General features: G+C 38.8%; 1 protein-coding gene across 1 annotated transcript in view; it reads right to left on the bottom strand.

Annotated features, from left to right (window-relative positions):
- The window catches only part of PIK3CG (phosphatidylinositol-4,5-bisphosphate 3-kinase catalytic subunit gamma), a 31532-nt gene extending 15126 nt beyond the window's left edge, over positions 1-16406 (bottom strand). The window contains exons 1-9 of the mRNA XM_081287257.1: positions 16302-16406; positions 12544-14607; positions 9312-9377; positions 8977-9202; positions 7361-7464; positions 4763-4909; positions 2902-2992; positions 1800-1930; positions 690-801 (exon numbers count right to left, since the gene is read on the bottom strand). Of these exons, the coding sequence (XP_081143383.1) occupies positions 690-801; positions 1800-1930; positions 2902-2992; positions 4763-4909; positions 7361-7464; positions 8977-9202; positions 9312-9377; positions 12544-14538 (2872 nt within the window). The 5' untranslated portion in view covers positions 14539-14607; positions 16302-16406. The remainder of the gene's footprint in view (positions 1-689; positions 802-1799; positions 1931-2901; positions 2993-4762; positions 4910-7360; positions 7465-8976; positions 9203-9311; positions 9378-12543; positions 14608-16301) is intronic.
- Between the last annotated feature and the right edge of the window lie 4878 nt (positions 16407-21284).

Here is a 21284-nt window from a genome sequence, read left to right as displayed (position 1 = left end):
CTGACCCACATTGCCAGTCCTATTTTGTATTTTATTTAGAGACAGGGTCTCACTGAGTTGCTTAGTGCCTTATTTTTTTTTTTTTTTTTTTTTTTTTTTTTGCTGAGGCTGGCTTTGAGCTTGAGATCCTCCCGCCTCAGTCTCCTGAGTTGCTGTGATTACAGGTGTCTGTCACTGCCCCTAGCACATTTCAGATTTGAGGGTATCTCTGAGATTTTTTCCCCCTCTTTTACCGTTTCTCTGAAATAGCTGATACTGTTGATCACCCCTACCTTCATTAGTTCCTGAGATATGCCCTACTCTACTAGCTGTACTAGCTACTCTACTAGCTCTAACGGCCTCTTCCTCCTTTACTCAGTCCTTGCCCTCAAGGTGGGTGGTCTCTGTAGAGTGATCACAGCACTAGAGTCCCTACACAATAATAACTTCTCACTCTGTGCTCTGGCCTTGAACTCCCTTCAAAAATTTCTCTGCGATGGGAGGGTGGGGGAATGGGGTGGCTGTGTTTAATGAGGACAGCGTTTCAGATGGGGAAGATGAAAAAATTCTGAAGATGGACGTCAGTGATGCTTGCACATCGATGTGAATGTGCTCAGTGTCCACTGAACTGCACACTTAAATGGTTAGAATAGAGAATTTTGTTATGTGTGTTTTGCCACAATAAGTTATTCTGCAATAGATAAACTCACCTGTTTCTGAGATCATAATATTGTCATTGTGTCTGTCGCCTATTCCAAGAACAAAGGTTGCCACACAGTAGCCTGCACAGGAATAAACAAATCTCTCCACTGCTGCCTGAAACTAATTAAAATGCATCAGAATATTAATTGTCTTCTAACTACAAAGAGCAGCATGAATCTATTACAGATGATTTCCAGAAAGACACTGTTCTGGGAACCAGTTTTAGAGAGCAAGTTACTTGTGCCTGATTTCATTAGCATTATATCTACCAAGCGCCAATTTTCACATTGCTCTGCTTATGTTTTAGGTGAAGATTCAATACATCACAACAGCACGAGGAGGACACATGAGTCAAAGGGCAACAGAAATTTAATCAAAGCGTTTGCTTCCTCTGCATGCATCACTTGCTCACAAGAATGTGGAACCCATAGTAATTTCTTCTCCATCAGTGAACATGTTTTGCTTGTGACCATTTACAAGTATGCATGGGTTCACAAATCCACATGTATAACAGATTAATAAGTACTGCTAATTATATTTCCTCCCCAAATGACTGCTAACCATGCAAATGAGAAGTGCTAATCCTGTGCGGTAGAACTTTAGATGACAGCCAAACAGCCCAACCACACAGCTTGTGAAGGATTCAGCATATGCACTTCAGAAGATGGTGGAACTGACATTTTCCCCATCCATAATTTACCATTTATATTAGAGTGCAGTGGTAAATTATAAATTATGTCGTCGGGCATGCGGTATTTCCTAGGTAGGAAAGAATTTATACAGAGTAACTAAATCTCGATGCCGAACAACAACAACAAAAAATAGCCATAAAAAGTGCTAACAGATTATTTTACAGAACCAAATTAGATACAAAATGTGCCTGGGAATCAAAGCCAAAGATAATGATCATGGGGTTGGGAACTGAGCACTTCTGTTTTACATAGATGTGCTGTGTCATCAGGGAAAAGCCCTCAAACCTCCCCACCTCCTCACCAGTAAAGGATTCACCAATATATGGGGATGCAAGACACTGAAAAATCCTTTGAAAACCTGGAACCACTATTGCTTTATAAATGACAAGTTGTAAGGGACCTCTGCAGAGGGGAGGCACAGCTCACCTTTTCTTCGATGGGGCATTTTTCTTTGAGCCAGTGATTCAGGACTTCATCTTTGAACGCACCAGTGTTGCCCACTGTGCTTTGCTGGATTTTGGCAATTGTTGTCGCATCTTTCACGATCTCGATCATTCCTACATTGAGGATGAGGAGTTTGATGGAGAAGGGGGCCTAGCGCCTGACCCAGAGGGGGGGCAACTTGTCTTTGTTGAGTAGAGAACAGAGGGGACTTTTTTTTTTTTTTGTATCAGGCATTGAACTCAGGGGCACTTGACCACTGAGCCACATCCCCAGCTCTGTTTTGTATTTTATTTAGAGACAGGGTCTCACTGAGTTGCTTAGTGCCTCGCTTTTGCTGAGGCTGGCTTTGAACTCTTGATCCTCTTGCCTCAGCTTCCCAATTTTGTGTTTGTTTTTAAGTAAATGAGAGGGTTGTTTTCCAGATCTGTGCTTTTTTTTTTTTTTTTTTTAAGAAAGTTGTGTGGGATATTCTTGCAATATCCCTCAATGCAAGGGGAAGGGTTGGTTTTGATCAGCAGTGAGTAAAGACAGTTATGTGCTGAGAATAACCTACCTCACCCAGGGCTCTGTGCCTTTTCCTTTTTAAATTATAGGGTCAAATGTAAATGGTTTTGCACTGTTCTCATATCAGAAGCTTATATAAAAGTATGTTTGATTGAAACTAAAATATTAAATGTCTATAAAAGTACCTAAGAGTAGAGTGTGTAATAGTTTTAATAATGTGAATTCTGGAATTTAAAAATAAGTGACAGATCTTTCTGTCTAATGTTAAATGTTATTTGTGAGAGAAAAATTTAATGTGTAATGAAATGAGTTAAAGTTTAGAGGTGAAGTAAAGAGAAGGGAACAAGTTCTTACTGAAATCATTTCCATGTACAGTCACAAGGACTTGAATCATGCGTTCATGTATTTTCAACATATCCATATTAAATTGAGAGGCACATTCACCAGCCTGGGAACATTTTCTTCTTCTTTATATGGATTATGATCCTATTTTTTCAGTTATTAAATGCCTACACTAAGGGAACTATGATCTTTTAAAATTAGCTGAGTGGTATATTCATTTCCTGAGGTAATCACATACCTATTTTGTCCCCCGTTGAAATGCAACCATATGGCAGGAGGCACAAATCCAAAGATTCAGTCTCCCAAATGGACTCCATGATTCGTAGAATCTGGGCATCAAAACAGAAGAGTTTCTATTATATATATATGTGTGTGTGTGTGTATATACACACACACACACACACATACACACACACACAGGTGTATTTACTTCATATATTTTTTTTATCCTTCAAAAAAACAGCAGTCTTATCTGGTAACACAAAATATCTAAGTGAATGTAAAATTTTTAAGTAAAAACTACTTTTATTGATCATCTTGGTACTCTCAAATTTCCCCTCATTGCACATCTGTTAATTTCAGTCTGAGATGTACTTTGGATTTCTTCTGGAGTAGGTTTTAGTCATGTTTGATTATCTACCTGTTCAGTATGTTCTACTCTGCCATGGATATTTTCCCACCATAACTCTAATATCCTGACACATATCTATTACTCTAATATCCACAAGACACTCAGGCTAGACCTAAATAACGGTAACAACAATGATGATAATAATAGCTAACATTTATTGGGTGTTTTTTTATGTGTGGTTCTTGCATTAACCTCATATTGGGAATATGATTATTATTCCCTTTCTGCAGGTGAAGGAACAAAGACTTAGAGAACTTTCCTTTAGCTGCCAAACTTGTCCCTCAATAATAAACCAAAGGACACAAAAGACAAGGGCAAACTTTCCCTCAAAATGAGAGAAATAACAGACAAATTTTTGTGTTTTTGAATTGCTCATCTTTGAACAATTCAAGAAATCTTACAGATTAATTTGAAATTGAATTAACCTGAAAAAGAATTGAAGGATTTCTTTTTCTTTTCTTTTTAAAAATATTTCCTGAAGGAGACTAGTAGAGGAAGGGATCAGAGGGAGTGAGGATGGAGGAAATGGGAGGTTCTGGAGAATGAAACTGAATAAATTATGTTATGTGCACATATAAATATATCACAATGAAATCCAAGATTGTGTGCAATTATAATGCACCAACAAAATTAATAAAAAAAACAATAAAAGGAACTAGAAAAACCACTTCTTGGACAATACTCATACCATTCTTGACAGAAAGCAAAGCAAGGGTATTATTGTTTCCATATTAGAAATAAGTAAAAACAGAATCTTAGAATTGAAAACATGACCAGTTCTTAATAGCTTACTTTTAAGTTAATAGGATTTCTCTATTTCAAATAAACCATATTAAGTTTTAGAAATTGTTACCTATACAATGTTGAGCAAATAAAATCCAGGGAATACAACTTTACAGATTTCTGAAGCTAAAGTTTATACAGATATGTCAGAAAATATGAAAATGATCAGCATCGATACCTTGGCCATTCAGCTTTGCCGTAATAACACATTCACTTTGTACAATTTCTCATTCCCTGTTCACCTTCTCTCTCCTTCCCATGAAATCATTCTCTTGAGTTTGTGTATGTGCATCAGAGGGAATGTATCTAAGGAGAGTGCCTATGAGTGTGTAGATATGTCTATGAATAAACTGGGTGCTGCAGGTGTATGTGGTTACATTTGATGTTACCAAGCTCAGAAGGGGGTGTATGAAAAAGAGGCGAGGTGAGGGGGGTGTATCTGGTTTCTTGGGAATGTTGGATGTGCATCTTCAAGAAATGGACAGAACAGTGATGTTCATGGGATTGGGTATCTAACATTCCACAGCCATATTCCTCACACTAAAACTATATTATGTAGCTTTTGAACAGTGTTTATCATGTGAAAGAACAGAATAAGGATGAAATTTGGTAGAAGGCATGTTTTAAATCTAATACAGAATTATTTTTTTCAGATAATTGAAAATGTTTCTTAACATCAGCCTACCTGTAAAATAAGCATGTCTTGGCGCAGATCATCGCCATGTTTGAAGATGATTCCAATTGTTTCATTGGAGAGCGCTGTAGGATCTGCACATTTAAACTCAAGCCACAGGGGCTTTTTCTTGGAGGCCATCACTTTACATTTTTCAATCTGTAAGAAAGCGGTCACATGTTTCCTACATACACTGCATATACATTGTGGAGACACAGATTCTCTGGCAAAGCCTCACTGTAAATAACCAGGTGGAAAATGATTTTCAGTCTTTGGGAAAAATGAAGATGTTCTCACCAAATCTAGAATTTTTTTTTTTTTTGAGGGCAAATTCACCACATTTCAACCAATGGTTCTCAAACTGTGTTCCAAGGAAGCTCAAGGGTCTATGGAGACGCTGACGCCATGAGGTGTGACAGATTCTGCCCTGTGCTTCTCCCACAGGACACTGGTACTCCCACATTCCCTTTAATCCAGAGAAACTTCACTATTATCTATTTATGTGTTTGGCCTCCCTCTAAGATATAGCTTTAAAAAAAAATTCTAATGCTACTACAGTGTCTAAAAAGCTATTATTGCAGATGCAATAGGCCAAAGATAACAAGATAAAATTTAACAGAAATTAATGGAAAATTGGGCAGTCAAGTACAACACTCCTTTCTCATCCCTCCACCCGACACACTGAAACAAATTTAAGGAAGAGGAAACGTGACTTGGCATCATTCAAAAATAAAAACTAAAACCAAACAACATACAAGTTTTAGCCAAAGGTGAATTCTCCATGGATCAAACAATTTTTATTATATTTTATTCGTTCTTTTTAGCCATACATGACAGTTGAATCCATTTTGATATAACCATACAAGTATGGAATATATCTTATTCTAATTAAGACCCAGTACCTCTTCTTCCTCTTCCCTCTATTGGTCTTTCTGTCATTTACCCATAGTTATTTATTTATTTATTCATTGTTAAATTAATTATTTGTGGATATACATGGTGATGAAATTCACTGATGGGGTCTTTTAAAAGAGCAAACACTTTGAAATCTGTATTAATATATCATAATTCCCACCATAATTCTAAATGGACAGTAGATGATATATGCTTTTTCTAGGGGCCATTTTACTAGTAACTGCATATAAAATTAATCATGTAAGGGAGGAAGGTTTTCCTTTCTTTGTGGTTTAACCATGATAGGAGTTGCTGTCTTGTCACACACAACTATAGGACTAGGCAAAATATATGAAATAACTCTTTTCAGACATTGGTGGCAGGCAGTGGAGGTCTGTGACCCCTGAGAGAAGGAAGACAAATAAAGTGAACCCTTTTATTGCAACAGTTGACTGCTCAGGACCCTTTTGAGGCTACACAACAGAAATAGGCAACCTAGACTGAGTCCATGGGCAAGCAGTCTAAAACATAGCAACAAAGTCTCAGAAAGAGAGGACAGGAAAAATATTAGTTGAAAAAGTACCAAATGTGATAGGCTATCAACCCCCAAGTCAAAGGTTCAATACTCTCTAGGAGACTCAACATAAAGAAGGCACATCAGATTCAATTTTGTGAAAACCAGTGATTAAATAAATCGTAGAAGAAGCCTACAGAAAAATAAAATATATGTTATATAGATACAGTTAACGATAAGGACAGAGAATTAGTATCAGAAAATATTCAAGCCAGAAGAAAATGAAGAAGAAGAAGAAGAAGAAGAAGAAGAAGAAGAAGAAGAAGAAGAAGAAGAAGAAGAAGAAGTCATCAATCTAAAACTCTTCATTTAGTGAAAATATTTTTTTAAAATGAAGATATAATGAAAAATTTTTAAGATAAACAAATGCTGAGAGAATTTATTAGTAGCAGAACTACAGTATATAAAATGTTAAAGGTCAAAGGGAAATGATACCAGCTAGAAATTCTGGGTCTATGCAAAGCAGTGAAGAGTAGCCCAATGGTAATATGGGGGAAAACATTTTAAAAGGGCTTAATCTTTTCAATCTATTTTTGTTTAAAGCAAAAATAATAACAATGCATTGGGGGGTTTATAACACTTGTAGAAGTTAACAGCATGACAAAAAAGTACAAAGAATTGGGAGGAGGTTAATAGAAGTGTACCGCTATAAGATTCTACATGTTCACAATGTGGTTTGTTATTTGAATGTAACCAAGGGTGTGTGATGTTGATCTGAGGACAGATATTTAGATTAATGGAAAAGAACAGAGAGCCTGTATGTAGACTTGCACATAATATGGTCAGTTGATTTGTGACTTGAAAGAACTTTTTCCATAATATATCTTAAAATGTACCTTGATTATTATGGTGGTTATATGGTAGCATATGTTTGTCAAAACTCATCAAATTATACACTTAAAATGCACAAATTTTATTGTACATAAAGGATATCTCAATAAGCTAATCTGAAACAAGATGGAAGGAAAATTACCTGGTTTTGAAGCTTTCAGAAGCTAATGATTATTAGCAGAAGCTTGACCATGGACTCTTCAACTTCCCTGTCTCTATATAAACATCAACTTTTAAGCACTGGACCCTAGAAAGCACTCCAGACATTGAAAGACATATAAACCACACATAGACATCCAAGTGATACCTACCACCAGGGTTCCTGCTTTCAGACCAGGATCATAGGGAACTCTAAAGCTTTTTGGGAGATTAGAATTCTGCAGGGTTTCAAGCTTTTGCTTCAGTTGTGAAATAACTGTAATTGTCAAAAGCACAAAAGAGTTATATGAATTCAAGAAATTACCAATATTATCTACAACATTTCCTGAGGCCATATTTACTTACAGCATTCTATATATTTGGTCTGGGGTGGAGCAGGAGAAGATTGGGTAGAATCCTGCCTTTGAGGAACTAACTACTTGAAGTGGCAAGATAAGTTAGGCTTGCTATGACAATATAACCAGGCACATGTTTCACAGTGGGGGATGGAAATATGTGAACATAAGTGGGATAGCACACAAATGCTGTACAGGATATGGGGAGGAGTTTCTGAGGGTAATGATAAGGACTTAATTCTAGTCTTCTTTCCAGCATGTGAAACTTTGAACTGCCATCTGATTTGGGGAACAGACATTTGAAGACAATATTAAATAGTTAGGTTAAAGTTCTGCAAATTCTTTTCAAAAGAGGAAGTTAAGATGTGTATAGAAGATGTGATAATCTCAAAAATTTCAAGGCAAAATACATAAATTAAAAATTACTCTATGTACAGCAGATAGAATGGAGGCCAGCACAGACATAAGGTTAATATTATTACTGTTATCATTTTTAGGAGATAACATTATTTGTGTACTGGGAAAGGGTCACAGGGAAAAAGTAGATATTTAAAATATTCAAAAGTTTAAAATGTGATTAGGTACATGAGTAAGTGTCTATCATGAGGCACAGTGCTAGGTCTAGGTGCAGAAAATCAAGAGATATTCCCTACTTTCAAGGTTTATACAGCTTATAGGGTCAGAAAGGTGTATTAATGACCATAATTTAATGTGGTATCAACCTGAACTTATGGGACTACAGACAAGAAGTGGTTAAATTTCTTAGGGCAGGCACAGGACTTCTTAGGATAGGGATAAGAGGACACTGGAAGTGGCTTCATAGAGGAGGGGTCTTGTGTGTGTGTATATATACAAAGGATTATATATATTTATATATTATTATACATCAATATATAATATGTTACATATTATCTTAATATATAATTCATATAAAATATTAATATATAACATTATCTATTATTATATACATATATTACTCTGAGATATATATGTATGAAGAAATGTAAAAATATTTAACATAACTCTTCCAGAATTTATTACCTTAAAAGACTGAACGTTTAAAAATGACATATACATTGAAGATAAGGAGGAAAAGGTAAAGATTTGAAAATAACTACTCCTTTATTTTGTGTGTGAAAGTGTTCTTCAAAATTATACCTGACACTACATAGTGATTTTTAATTTTCAAATAGTTTAATGTTTGTTATCATAGCTTTATTCTTAACAATATATGTTTAGTTTTTAAAAGTCATTAACTTATAAAAGGAGAACTTGAAATTACTTACTCCACGCAGACAAGAGAATAAAAAAATGTGTTCTTGGCTGCCTTTAGGAAACTAAAACTTGGCTTCCCCAAAGAAGAATCATAATGATTCTGGCATTTGGAGATGAAGGCATTTGGAAAGATAACCAGGAAAATACAGCCGCTCTACCTTGGGAACTGACGTCATACTTCTCAGCAGAGAGTGACTTAATATCAATGGTGACTTTTTGTAACATCTCGATGACTTGGACCTGCTGGGTAAAGTCCTGCAGCATGGCTGTGCCACAGCCCCTCAGATAGGCTTCCAGGATCACGGCGAATCTCTGCTGATAGTGCCTGGACTGAGCGATCTCGCTTCTCAAGAACCAAAACAAGAAGTGACCGATTCTTTTGTTCTGAGGTGGGTACAAGAAGGTCGAAATTATTATGACTAATGCTCTAGGTCTGTCGGTCAATTCTCAGTGACCTAAAATGTCATGCCATTATCAAGGTGGAAGTACTTACCCTTAAGCCACGCTTCAGCAGAAATCTTGCCAGGGCACTGTCATGGTATGGTTCAAATTTGACGGCCTGAAGGAAGAACACGTTGGCATTAGTAGGACTGTATTCTATGTTGGTAGGTCAGGAAAAAAGGAAATGGAGAAAAACTGGCAATGTGCTTGAGTGGGTCTTTATGGCTAGGGAGATGAGAATCCGATGAGTCACTTGAATCCATTCTTCCAGAAGACTCTTTGGACCAGAATGAACCACTTCCTTAGGATCACAGAGTAGTAACAGAAGTGGGATTAGAGGCCAGACGTCTTAGCTCAGAGTCACATGATTTTAGTAATTTCAGAAGTGGAGAGGCAGAGGCATTGGCTCCATTAGGGGCTGACCTGATTTACAGGTGGACAGAGAGGAAAGATGGAGATGGCTAGAACAAACCCATGAAATAGAAGAAAGGAGACTTGTTACATGAAAAGGACAGTGGCGATTAGTGCGTTTAAGGAGAAGAATGTTCTTTAGAAGTGAAGATCCTAAAAACCCTAGAGCTTTCTTTTCAGCATCTCATGGCAAATCGTTGAGCTGTCTCACAGGTTCTCATTGCAAGTAGACAGCAGGTCTAGATCAATCCAGAACAGTCACTACCTGCTGCCACACTGTGTATATAGAGAGCTTTTACTTTTTCTTTTTTCCCCAGAAAAATCCCTGATTTTATGTTCTTCCTCAGGTAGAGCTTGCTTTTCATCTCTATTTTTCATGTTGTTGGTTGATTTTTATTTCTTTTGCCATGTTGGAGATCATGCATGCTAGCAAGCATTCTATCACTGAGCTACACCCCAACCCCTAATGTAGAGAATATTGATTAAGTGATAGCTCTAATTGCTGAAGAAAAAAGAAAAAACAATAAAATGAAAAAAAAATTAAATCTCAATGAGTACAGTGCCTCACACATGCCAGAGCTCTTTACCACTGAGCCACAACCCAGCCCTCCCATAAATATTTATAGTGACAGTTTGGAGTCTAAATGTTTGTTAAATTATTTTCTCTACTTCTTTATAGGTTTAAAATAGTTCATAATTTTTTAAACTAACAAGCATAACTGCATATATAAAGTTAGAAGGTATGTCTTAGGTGTAAAACTGAAGGAGTTTTAAATTGAATATATCAGAGTGTTTCTTTATCAAATACAAACAGTCTGGGTTTTTTTTTTCCCCTAAGGAACAGGAAGAAATTCCCATTCTAGTTAATATTTTGGTGCCTGGAGTTTTCTTAGTAAGATTCATAATTCTTACTCTGGTTTTGCAATTTGGAAATGATAAATACTAACCATAATGTTTCAATTATAACCCTTGCTTTCGAAAATGTTCATGGGTGTGGTCAAATAGGTACCATGATAGCTGTATCTAAGTAAGACCTTAATTCTGAGAATGTGGTTATTTAGCCACTAGTACTTACTTTAAATACATTTTAAGTTTCTAAACTGAACGTGAGTCTTTCTGACCTTTGTGTTTCACTTCTGTAAAGTCAGCTAGGAGACCATTTTAATTAGGAATGAGTCATTTAGTCTTATGTGAAAATGTCTCAAATAGTTTTACAAATGACTACTCTTCTTCAAATTTAAGACCACAAATTCATTGTTAATATAACTTATTGACCTTTTTCATTTAAAATGTTTCCAAGAAGAACATTATTTATCCCTAATTTGGGAAGGTTTACTTATAAAAATGACAATGAAAAATAATTCATAGTAGCCTAGGGATTTAGAATAATGGATATACAAATTTGTTTGATGTTAGTTTTGTCATGGAGAGCCAGAACACTGAGGCTCCTTTAATTATTCTAAAATTCTCTACTGTTATGCCAGTATCTGAACTAGTGGGCAGAAAAAATAAAAAGTGGCCATATTTAATAGATGAAAGAGCCAAACGTAACATTTCAAGTATCTGATGAGGGGAAGGTGAAGGTTCAAAGTTGAGAATATCCAAAGTGTTTGTCAGAAAATTCTAGGGACTTCCCAAATATTTTTAAAAACATTTTTTTAGTTGTAGATGGACACAATACCTTTATTTTACTTATATATTTTTATGTGGTGCTGAGGATCAAACCCAGTGCCTCACACATGCCAGAGCTCTTTACCACTGAGCCACAACCCCAGCCCTCCAATAAATATTTATAGTAACAGTTTGGAGTCTAAAATTTAGCCTGACTTATCCTAAAGATCTTGGGGCAGATATAACTCTGGACTCTGTATGCCTGGATTCCTCAGTTGAAATTAAGCATCCTTGGCCCCCTTTTTTCTCATAATACTCTGTTGTTTTTCCTTGTCACAATCTGTTATTAAACATGTTTGTGTATGTACTCATTTAATGTCAGTCTTCTCAGTATGGGTTGTTGAATTAATGAATGGACATGTCTGGGCTCTAAAATGACATTTATATTCCAATTCCTTTATTTCCTTATCTTTTCAAACATTACAACATAATTTGAGAACTGCTAGAGTGAGCAGGAGAACTGCTGCTCCTTAAGTCTTTAACTTCCTAGCTAAACCTCAGGGATATCACTGAGCCTCTCAGGGCCCCAGGGGACATCATGAGAACTGGAGTGGAAACATAGCCCTGGACCTGTCTAAGGAGAGGAGCTTTCAAGACTCTACCCAGCTATGAGCTGTTATTCTATGAACTGGAGTACTCATGGGGTGGGGTGGGGCGGAGAAGATCTCTTTTAGCTCACTCTTTGTGGGCAGTGAAAAGGGCAGGGCTTGAAATCAGACCTCCTACATTTGAATTCTGGTCTGCTTCTTTCAAAGTATGTGATCTTGGATTGCTTAGCCTCTTTGTTCCCTAATTTCTTTATGTATAAAATGCAAATACTAATTTGACCACTATCATAGTCTTTGGGAGAGTTAAATGAGATAACACACAAAAAGCATGTAAATCACTTGGAAACTTGACATAAGAAAGCATTCAATAAGTTGAATCTATCCTTAAAATAATAAATGAGAATAAAATATTTCCATGGGACCAATTTTCCTACAAAACAAAATATCGTACTGATGTCTTTAAAATGCTTGTCAGCAAACCCTTAAAGACAGTAAAATAGCAAATGGAAGTGTTTCCTTCTTTTTGAGGTGGCTTCATTAGAGCTGTTTTGACCAATCATGAAGCTCAGAACAAAGGGTATCTAAATGGGGTGCCTGTGTACATGCAAATAAATTCCTGAGGACAGTTCCCTTGATAAAGCCAACATCCCCTACCTGCACCAGCTGCAGCAGGTAATGCAAAACATCATCGTCCTCCAAGCTCTCCAGTTTCTGAACTGCAATGGCTCTGACATTTTCATCTGAAAAGTTGCAGTCCAGGAGCTGCATTGTTAACCCAACATCCAAAGCACTTTGATCCCAGACCTCCCTTCTGGCTAACAGTTGGTATGTTTTGGCCACAATTTCTTGCTGTCCCCATTTCACTGAGCTAAATAGCTTAGGATATGCTTTGGGATGCTTCAGGCTTTCATATCTAAAATGCCAGAGCAATTCTTTGTCCTCTGCTGTGAGGGGATTAAGTGGATCAGTGGCTATGATTGCCTCTAGTTGCTTTCGAAGCTGGTTGGGCATTTCAGCTCGAACTCGGTCACCTTCGGGGTCAGGAGTGGGCCGATGCTTAGGCAGGGCTATTGGGTGACAGTAATTGTCCAGAAGAATGGAGATGGACATTGAGTTCTCTTTGTCTGGGTTGGTGGCGGACGTGAGCTTGTCCGCATTAAAGCTCCCTTGGTCTTCTCCCTTCCCAGATATCTGCCACATGTGGAGCACATATTCCCCATGGCGCAGGAGGAACCTGTGGTCTATCAGTAGCAGGTTTACATAGTAAAGAAGCTGAGCTTTGCCCTTGGACTCTGAACTGGGAGTCTCTGCAGAGGCTTTGCCTGACAGTGCAGGAGCTTTGCCACAGAATATCTGGAGGTTCAGTAGAGCCCCTTTGGGTAAGTCTTTGATTTTGATACTGAACTCGAGCCATACATTCCAGAGCACCTCCTCTGTGAAGGGTTTGGGGCTGGTTCTTCTTTGGCAAAGAACTTGCTGCCCATGCTGGATGTTTGCTTCCACAAAAACTGTGAGGTCTGCATTTCGGGGTAGGACAGGAATATCAATGCCTCTGATCTTGACCCTGAACTTCCTGTCACAGTCCCACAGGGATACAGTAAACACACTCTCATGATCTTTGCCATGGATGGTCAGCTGCTCATGGTAGCCGGTGACTCCGGTGCAGTCATCTACCAGTGGCCACTCTTCTTTCCTCACCTCATCCAGGGCTGGGTCTGGAGGCCTGTCCAGCACTAGGTGAATCTCTTCTCCATTCTTAAGGCAGTGCCTAACCCATTGGAAGTTTTTGATGGGTGTTTCACCAACCAGGTACTCATCCCGGCCACAGACACGCAGCACAAAATCCTGCTCATTTTGGCTTTCGGGGATGTCCATCAGTGACTTCTTTTTGGCCATCTTGGTGAAGAAACTCTGGAGGATGGCACCTGGGGTGTCATCAGCTGAGACCTTGATGGTCTGGCTGGTCGTGCTGCGATGGATGACAATGAAGATGCAGTTGTTGGTAATCTTCTTTGACAGGTACTCAGGGAGGGGCTTGGATGTCACCCAGGGGTGCATGGCGTAGAGCCTGGCATCGCGACTTGCCACCTCTGCCATGCGAGGTGTGACCAGGCGGCGGCGTGTGAACTCCAGCTCGTCGTCATGCACGTTACTGATGTCAGTGACGTCGTAGCCGATGAGGGCGGTGAGCTGCTGCTGGAAGGCCAGGGTCTCCTCGGAGGGCGCATGCCGCTGTACTACGTGGATCTGACCTGGGCTCTTATTCAGCATCTTCCAGTACCGCAGGCAGTCCAGGGTCTGCACCACCTGGTACTTGTCATAGATCTCGTACCACTGTCCCTTCTTCTGGTAGAGCAAGATGAAGTGGTCCGGACCCAACCGGTGGTAGAAGTCCGCGGCCACACTAGTCTCCATTGAGCGCAGCCACACCTGGGCTTTCATCTGCTCCACGTTGCCGTGCCCCGCCACGTGCAGCAGCGCGGTTTCCGGAATCTTGGTGTCGCGCTGGCTGGTGGGCAGCACGAACTCAATGGGGATGAGCTCCATGGAGGACAGGCTGGCCGCCACACTGCGTGGCTTCATTCTCCGACGCCTGCGGAGGTTGTCCTCTCTCAGAATCACCGGCTGCTCATAGTTCTCCAGCTCCATGCCCTACACAGTCTGGGAGCAGAGAAACAGAGGCCTTGGTCACAAGAGACGCTTTTCCCTCTCCGTTTCCTACAAGACGGTAGAAGAGAAGTTGTAGTAGATTGACGTGCACCCGAGGACCCAGAGGGACGGTGTACTTCAAGTTGGATGCAGCACAGCTTCTAAGAGCTGGGGCCTGCGAGTTAAGGCATATGTATCTTGGCCCGGCCACTATCTATTTAAGTGACTTGGACTATTTAATTTCTGAGCCCTTTTCTAATCTGTGAGATTGGTTGGTAATACCTCAGAGGGTGGAGGTGAAAGTTACATAAGGTGGTATACATTTTTGTATGGACAGTGGGCCTATGGGAATTCATCAATCATTTTCTCTACTTTTGTACGTATTTGAATTTTTTTAATTATAAAAGAAATATTCCAAAGAATCATGTACAGTGTCTGACTTAATAGCTCAAAATGGTAATTTTTGTTAAACTTACTCAAACATACAGATAAGTAAAATAATACAGTTAAGGATCAAGTTCTAGTTTGCAAGGTGCATTTGAAACATCTCACTTTAAAAACAAGCCCTAAACTTTTTCCTTTGTTTAGTCTCACACTTCTCCTCTAACCCAGACACCTTATCCAACCTCACTTCATGTTCTCTATTTTCAAACTGTCTGGACCTGCTACTCCCTAGTCAACTTCCTGTCTTTCTTTTTTTCTTTTCTTTTTTTTCTTACCTCTCCTGTAAGAATGGTAGTCATTTCATTCATAAAATTCAAAAATACCAGAAATAGTAAGTTACAATCAAGACCATTTAAAGGTATGTAAAATTTTGAATCATGAAATGTGTAAGTGTTCTAGCCATCAGCCCTTTTAGATTAAATTGCCTAATTTAAACATCTAACAGAAACATCCTAATATAAACATCTAGGCTCTTTTAACTCTGTACCAATTCACTTGGTCTGGCTCTGCTTTTGATAGTGGAGGGACCCCAGAATGGGAGGCAAAATTTCTGGGACTCCAGTAACCTACTATTTTGACCCTAAATGATTACTTAACTTTTTTTTTTGCTCTAATCTTTCTATTCATATGTCAAGAATTCACAAATATACTCCCAGTAAATTATCCATTTTCAATAAGCATTTAATGAAAACTTCCTCTTGACAAAGCATTTAAATATAAATATGACATACCATAGTAAGAAACCTTCTAATATTTGAAATTCTGTAAGTATTAAAATTGAAAGAGGAATAATTAGGTATTTTAATATTTAATATCACTACCTTGTAATACATTATATTCTAAATAAGACTCACTATTGAAATAAAAAACAGTTTCTCAGAAAATATCATTCACTCTTAAATAACTAATATTAATGAGACTCATGACAATTTATTCCCTTAAGAAATAGTAGGGGAATTGATATATACCAAAAAGGTGGTATATGTTTTTGATTAAAAGCTAAGAGAGTTTCATTAGATCTTAAATTATGTTAAGTTAACTTGGCTTAACTTATTTTTAAAGTCAATATTCCCTGCCTTAAAATATAATGAAGTTATACTTAGTAAATGAAATCAAGACAGCCCCAAGGAACTCTCTCTTGTAACTTAAAACACCCATTTTGAACTTTTGCTACATCACAGAATAAGAAACAAAGAAGAGAATTGTAAGGTAGACTGCTATTGACACTAACTTGAAATGAAACTGTCCAAATTAGGCAGCATACAAATATATGGCCATATCTACTTCAGTGATGCCAAACAGGCTGAGCAAATACTCACTGGATTTCTTCATGGTTGAGGCTATGAAGTTTTCTTCTCTTATAAAAAGACGTTAGAAAAACTATAAGTTCAGTAATTTCTACATGCATTTGTAAGAATATGAAGCCTGGTTGGCAGAGGCTCCCAGGCCCTCCCTCTTCCTCCCAAACAAAAACAAAAAAGAATCCATGCACCTGCAAACTATTGCCGGAACCTTGTGGATATCCACAGTCTAGGTTGTACCAGACAATGAAACTCGGACATTCAGTGGTAGGATCATCTGAAGAACCGACAACAGTTCCAGATAAAAATATTCTAGCTGAGAAGGAAGTGTCTCTATTTCGAGTCAGACCCAACAGAAAGCAAAAAATAGAAGGAAGCAATACCTGATAGAGCAGCGGAGGCGATGATGCTGAAGGATCATTTGTTTAATTTTTGAAAACAAAACAAATTCAAACCTACCCAGTGTGCCTCTCAACTCTTCCGCTTTTCTGGGGCTCCCTTCATATCCAGATGCAGAGGAAGTGTTGCAGTTACCAGGAAGGAAGTTTTAACCAAGTTGATTATAAGTGTGATTGCTCATTTTAAAAGTGTCAGAAATGCATTTCCTGCTACAGCACAGAGACAGCAAGGGAGAGAGAGCGAGCGAGTGTGTGCATGAGCTGGAGAGTGAGCAGCTTCTGCCTTATTTTCTTTTTACTCTGAATTAATTTTTCAAAAATTGTGACAGACTGAGACAAATTAAAATTATAGAGATCCAAATAAAAAATATACATGAGACACAAATAAATGAAATATTTTTGTGACTAGTTAGAAGTAGATGAAAAGGCCTCACAGCTGCAATTGTAGATAACTTGTTGGGGAGAATTGAAAGAACTGAATTAGACCTGTTACTCTTATGGAAATTCACATAAACTCTGGTTCATGAGACATAACTGAGGGATAGGGGAAGAGAAACCTAGTGATCTAGAGGACGGAGTTATCAAGCTGGGCGTTTTCAAAGGCAGTGTCTGGGAGCTCACTTCCTCAGTGTGGTGAGAGATTTCTCTATTTTTTTTTTTTTTTCAGAGAATTTAGAGCCCAAAATATCATGGGCTCAAACTGAAAGTCCTGCAGAGAGAGTGTGTGTGTGTGTGTGTGTGTGTGTGTGTGTGTGTTGGTGTAGGTTGAGGGTGGAAGCTTACTGTGAGCAATGGTTGCTTGACTGAAGACAAAATAGGAGGTTTCTTGGTATCCTTGGGAAACAGGGGAGCTGAAGACTACCATAGAGGAAGGCCGGTAGTCAGTGGGATATGGCTTTTGGTTCCCATGGGAATGCAGAACACACAGAAGAGTCCTCCTAAGTCAATTTTTAGAGCAATTCTATATCCTCCAGATTAACTCAATTTCTTCAAGGACCCCCATGCCCACTTGGATCCTGAATGAGGAGTGCTCCTTCCTGTACATCCCAGAGTTCTAAAGTTTATCCTCCAAGTTGGGCTTTCATGGACTATAGTTGGGCTTTAGAAATAACTAGAAGAATGGAGTTGGCCTCCTAAGTCTCTTGGAAGTATATAATTAAGAGTTCCTTGAATTACTCAGCTATCAAGATAATTGATTGTTTGACCTGTTCTGTGTCTTTTCACATAGAACCCCTGAGATCTTTACTTTTTGATAATACTCCAATAATTGACATCACTAGGTGAAACACTTAATTCAAAGGTTGCCTCCCAAATATTTAGAGGGGGCTTAGCAGCTTCCCAAAGTATATTCCTATATAAGAATATTCCCTTAGGAGCCTGACAGCTTTAGAAAGCTCAAGACTTTTTTTTTTTTTAATTTGGTTTGAGGGAAAACCACCACACTCTTGTCATCAAGTCACAATGTAAAAGCTTGCCAAGCTGCGTTTCACTGAGTGTGGGACAGTTCATGGGAGTCTGTAAAGTGGAAGGTGAGTTTTGGATAGGAGGGTTAACCTCAGAAGGACCATGAGGTTGGCCAGTTCTGCCCCCAAACCATTTTTTCCCTGGCCTGCTGACACTAAACACACACACACACACACACACACGTGTCTTTTCCCAGACATGCTAGACTCAGGCTCCTGGGTCTCCTTGCTTCTGAAGGAACTATTTGGTTAAATTCAATTATGCAACTTTGTTGGTGGTTTGAAATTAAAAGTACCCTGATCTTCCCCCAATCCTGATATAGCCACCAAAATTTGACTATATGTAGTGAGAGTTCCCAGGGAGAAGTAAAGGTCAATGTCTCCATCTGGTATGTGGGTATTTACATCATGCCAGGGTTGTCTTCATTAATAAGAATATTTTATTCCCAGAGTTTTTAGGTTAGAAGACCCCCTAGGCCTCATCATTGTTTTGTTTACTAATATGTTTCTTATTTTTCTCGTCTGTGAATCTCCATGAATCTAGCACGGTATTTTTACATATGGTAGACATGTAAGTTATTTGGTTAAAAAAAGTAGAGTCTGACCTTTTATATCACATTCAACCATCATACAAATGACAAGATGGAACACATTAGAAAACAAAAGCGTGATAGGAAGTGTCCATGATAGAGAAAAAGAGAAAGAATTAGTTGTTTGTGCAGTTGGGCATGGGGTCACATGCCTGTAATTCCGGGAGCCAGGGAGAAAGATGATATATTTCAGGCTAGCCTCAGCAACTTAACCTTAGCCAGGCCTTAGTAATTTAGGAAGACTCTGTCTCCAAAAAATAAGATATAAAACATAAAAAATAAAAAAAGAAGCCTGGGGATGTAGCCCAGCAGTAAAGTACTCCTAGGTTTAATCCCCAATATCCCCTCAAAAGAGAATTAGCTATTTGCTATGAGGAAGGCTCTTTGCAGTGACCTTCAGAGAGATTATTTATGGTCTAATTAGAGAAACAAAACACGCAGATGCATTTCTTTTCATCATGCAGTTGAAAAAACTGTGTGCCGTGTGGTAGTACATATAGTCCCGGTGGTTTAACTATATTACATAACTGTCATTATGCAATCCAAAAGTTTATTGGAGGAAGTAACTTCTGGTGGGATTTTTAAAGTTCTATTTTAAATGTGGAGGGGAAAGCCCAGGATTCAAGGCAAAAGTAATCACAAGGCAAGTCAATACCCCAGTACTCCAGGCCAAAAGATATTTGGGGATAGTAAACAGATTAGTTGACAGAAATGGACAGTTTGTGGAAAAGAGCAGAGGGGGCTATGGGGAAAGTATATGCTTTCCAGACTTATCTCTTGGCACATTAAAGGGTAACAACATGAGTTGGCACATTGGGGCAAACTCAAGAGGCTCCTCCAAGCATGCAGTAATGCCTGTACCCCCAAAGGCTCCCCAAACCCTTGGAGCACATTGATTGCAAAGATCTTTAACTGATCATTGTTCCTGAGTGGAATAGCTGTCTGACTTAGTCATGTGAGTACCTCTCAGCTTGAAAAAGCACTAGATCCATCTTTTCACATTCTTTAGCAGGTTGTTTATAAATAAACAAAAATGAAAAAAAGGCATTTTAATCTAATACAGTTTAGTTCACATTCATGCCTTGCTTTGTTGTCTGGGCACAAAAAAAAACCTTTTTAAAGCTGTGTATCATATTTTCTGGCCTGGATTTGATAAGATCAAAAAGAAGCATCTGGTATTATAGAAGCACCAGCATCATTCATCTTTAGGTGTAACATGTGCCAGTTCATCTCTTTCAGCTTCCTCATCTACCAAAAGGATAACAACCACCCTACTTATCTCCTAGGAAGTTGCTATAAATCTTCAGTTTTCAACGGAACAAAAACTTATCTAGCTGTACTATGAAAGATATTGTGTAGATACTCTAGAGGACGTGCAATTCTGGGTGTCACACATCAGCCCAACATACAGAGGAAGAAGAGGCCACGTCATCTTGTGTGCTTTTTTTCAGAGAAAGAAAACTTTTCCCAGAAGCCTCCTGGCTTCCATTATGGCTCTGGCCAGAATTGTGGCAAGTGCCCATCCATACCTCAGTCAATCAATGGGAAAGTGGATAGAATGATGAGATTGGTCTTAGCTACTCAGAATGTACCCCCTGCATTCTCAGCTACCAGAACAGAACGTCAGGGCTCTGACAATAAGAACAAAGGCAGCCTTGGAGACCGCTGGGGAGGCAGGTTATTAGCCTGTGGGTAGAGAGGAGCACTGCAAATTCTGAGAAAAGAGGCTACAGGAAATCAGTCATTGTCAACACAACCGCAGGAATCTACAGCCAGGTCCAGGTGCCTATGGAACATTCCACTTCATTTTCCATTCTTATTAGCAGACTCTGGCCATTCACTACACTTTTCTTAGATTCCTCTATTCAGTTAATTTTTGCTAACATAGTTTAGGAAGCACTTCAGAAATTTCCAGAAATGTTTTTTTTCCCCTGTAGATTGACTTTTAAAAATCCAATTCCTTATGTATGTTGGACCCTTTATGGCCTATTCTGCTTCATCTTTCAAATCACCTCCACAATGGAATGAAACTGATCTCACTCTTGCTGGGCTCCTCTGCATTAGGTGCCTCTGTGTGCTGCTCCCTCTGTCCCCTTCCCCCCATTCTTCATTCTCCTCTACCTTTCTTTCTCTACTCCCCTCAGCCATTTAGTCAACTCCTGCTTTTTCAATACTCAGATTGAGTAACCTCCTCTGGGAGAGCTTTCTGGGCTGGGAAAGCACAGGGTCAGGACCACAATAATAACAATCGTGTCACCACCACAAGCACAAAATCTTTTATGGCTCTTTCTATGGGTCTTGCATAGTTCTGAGCACTTTAAAACTTATTCATTTAATTCTCATATCATCTCAAGGAGAGGATATTACAGTGATCCTCATTTGCAGACTGAAGCATGGCACAGAGAGGTTTCATGGCTGTCCTGGGTCCCACAACTTGTCAGTGGCAGTCATCATAATGCTCCTCCTAGGGTTGAACAACTGTGCATTGGGCTGCGTCCTACACCAGTCACTTGAGAGACTGCTATGTTCATTATTCCTCGGGGCTCTGCG

Source organism: Spermophilus citellus (assembly GCF_964194105.1).
Source record: "Spermophilus citellus genome assembly, chromosome: 3".
Lineage (NCBI taxonomy): Eukaryota > Metazoa > Chordata > Mammalia > Rodentia > Sciuridae > Spermophilus > Spermophilus citellus.
The sequence above is the reverse complement of the archived record's forward strand: the minus strand, read 5'-3'. Positions and strand labels throughout refer to the sequence as shown.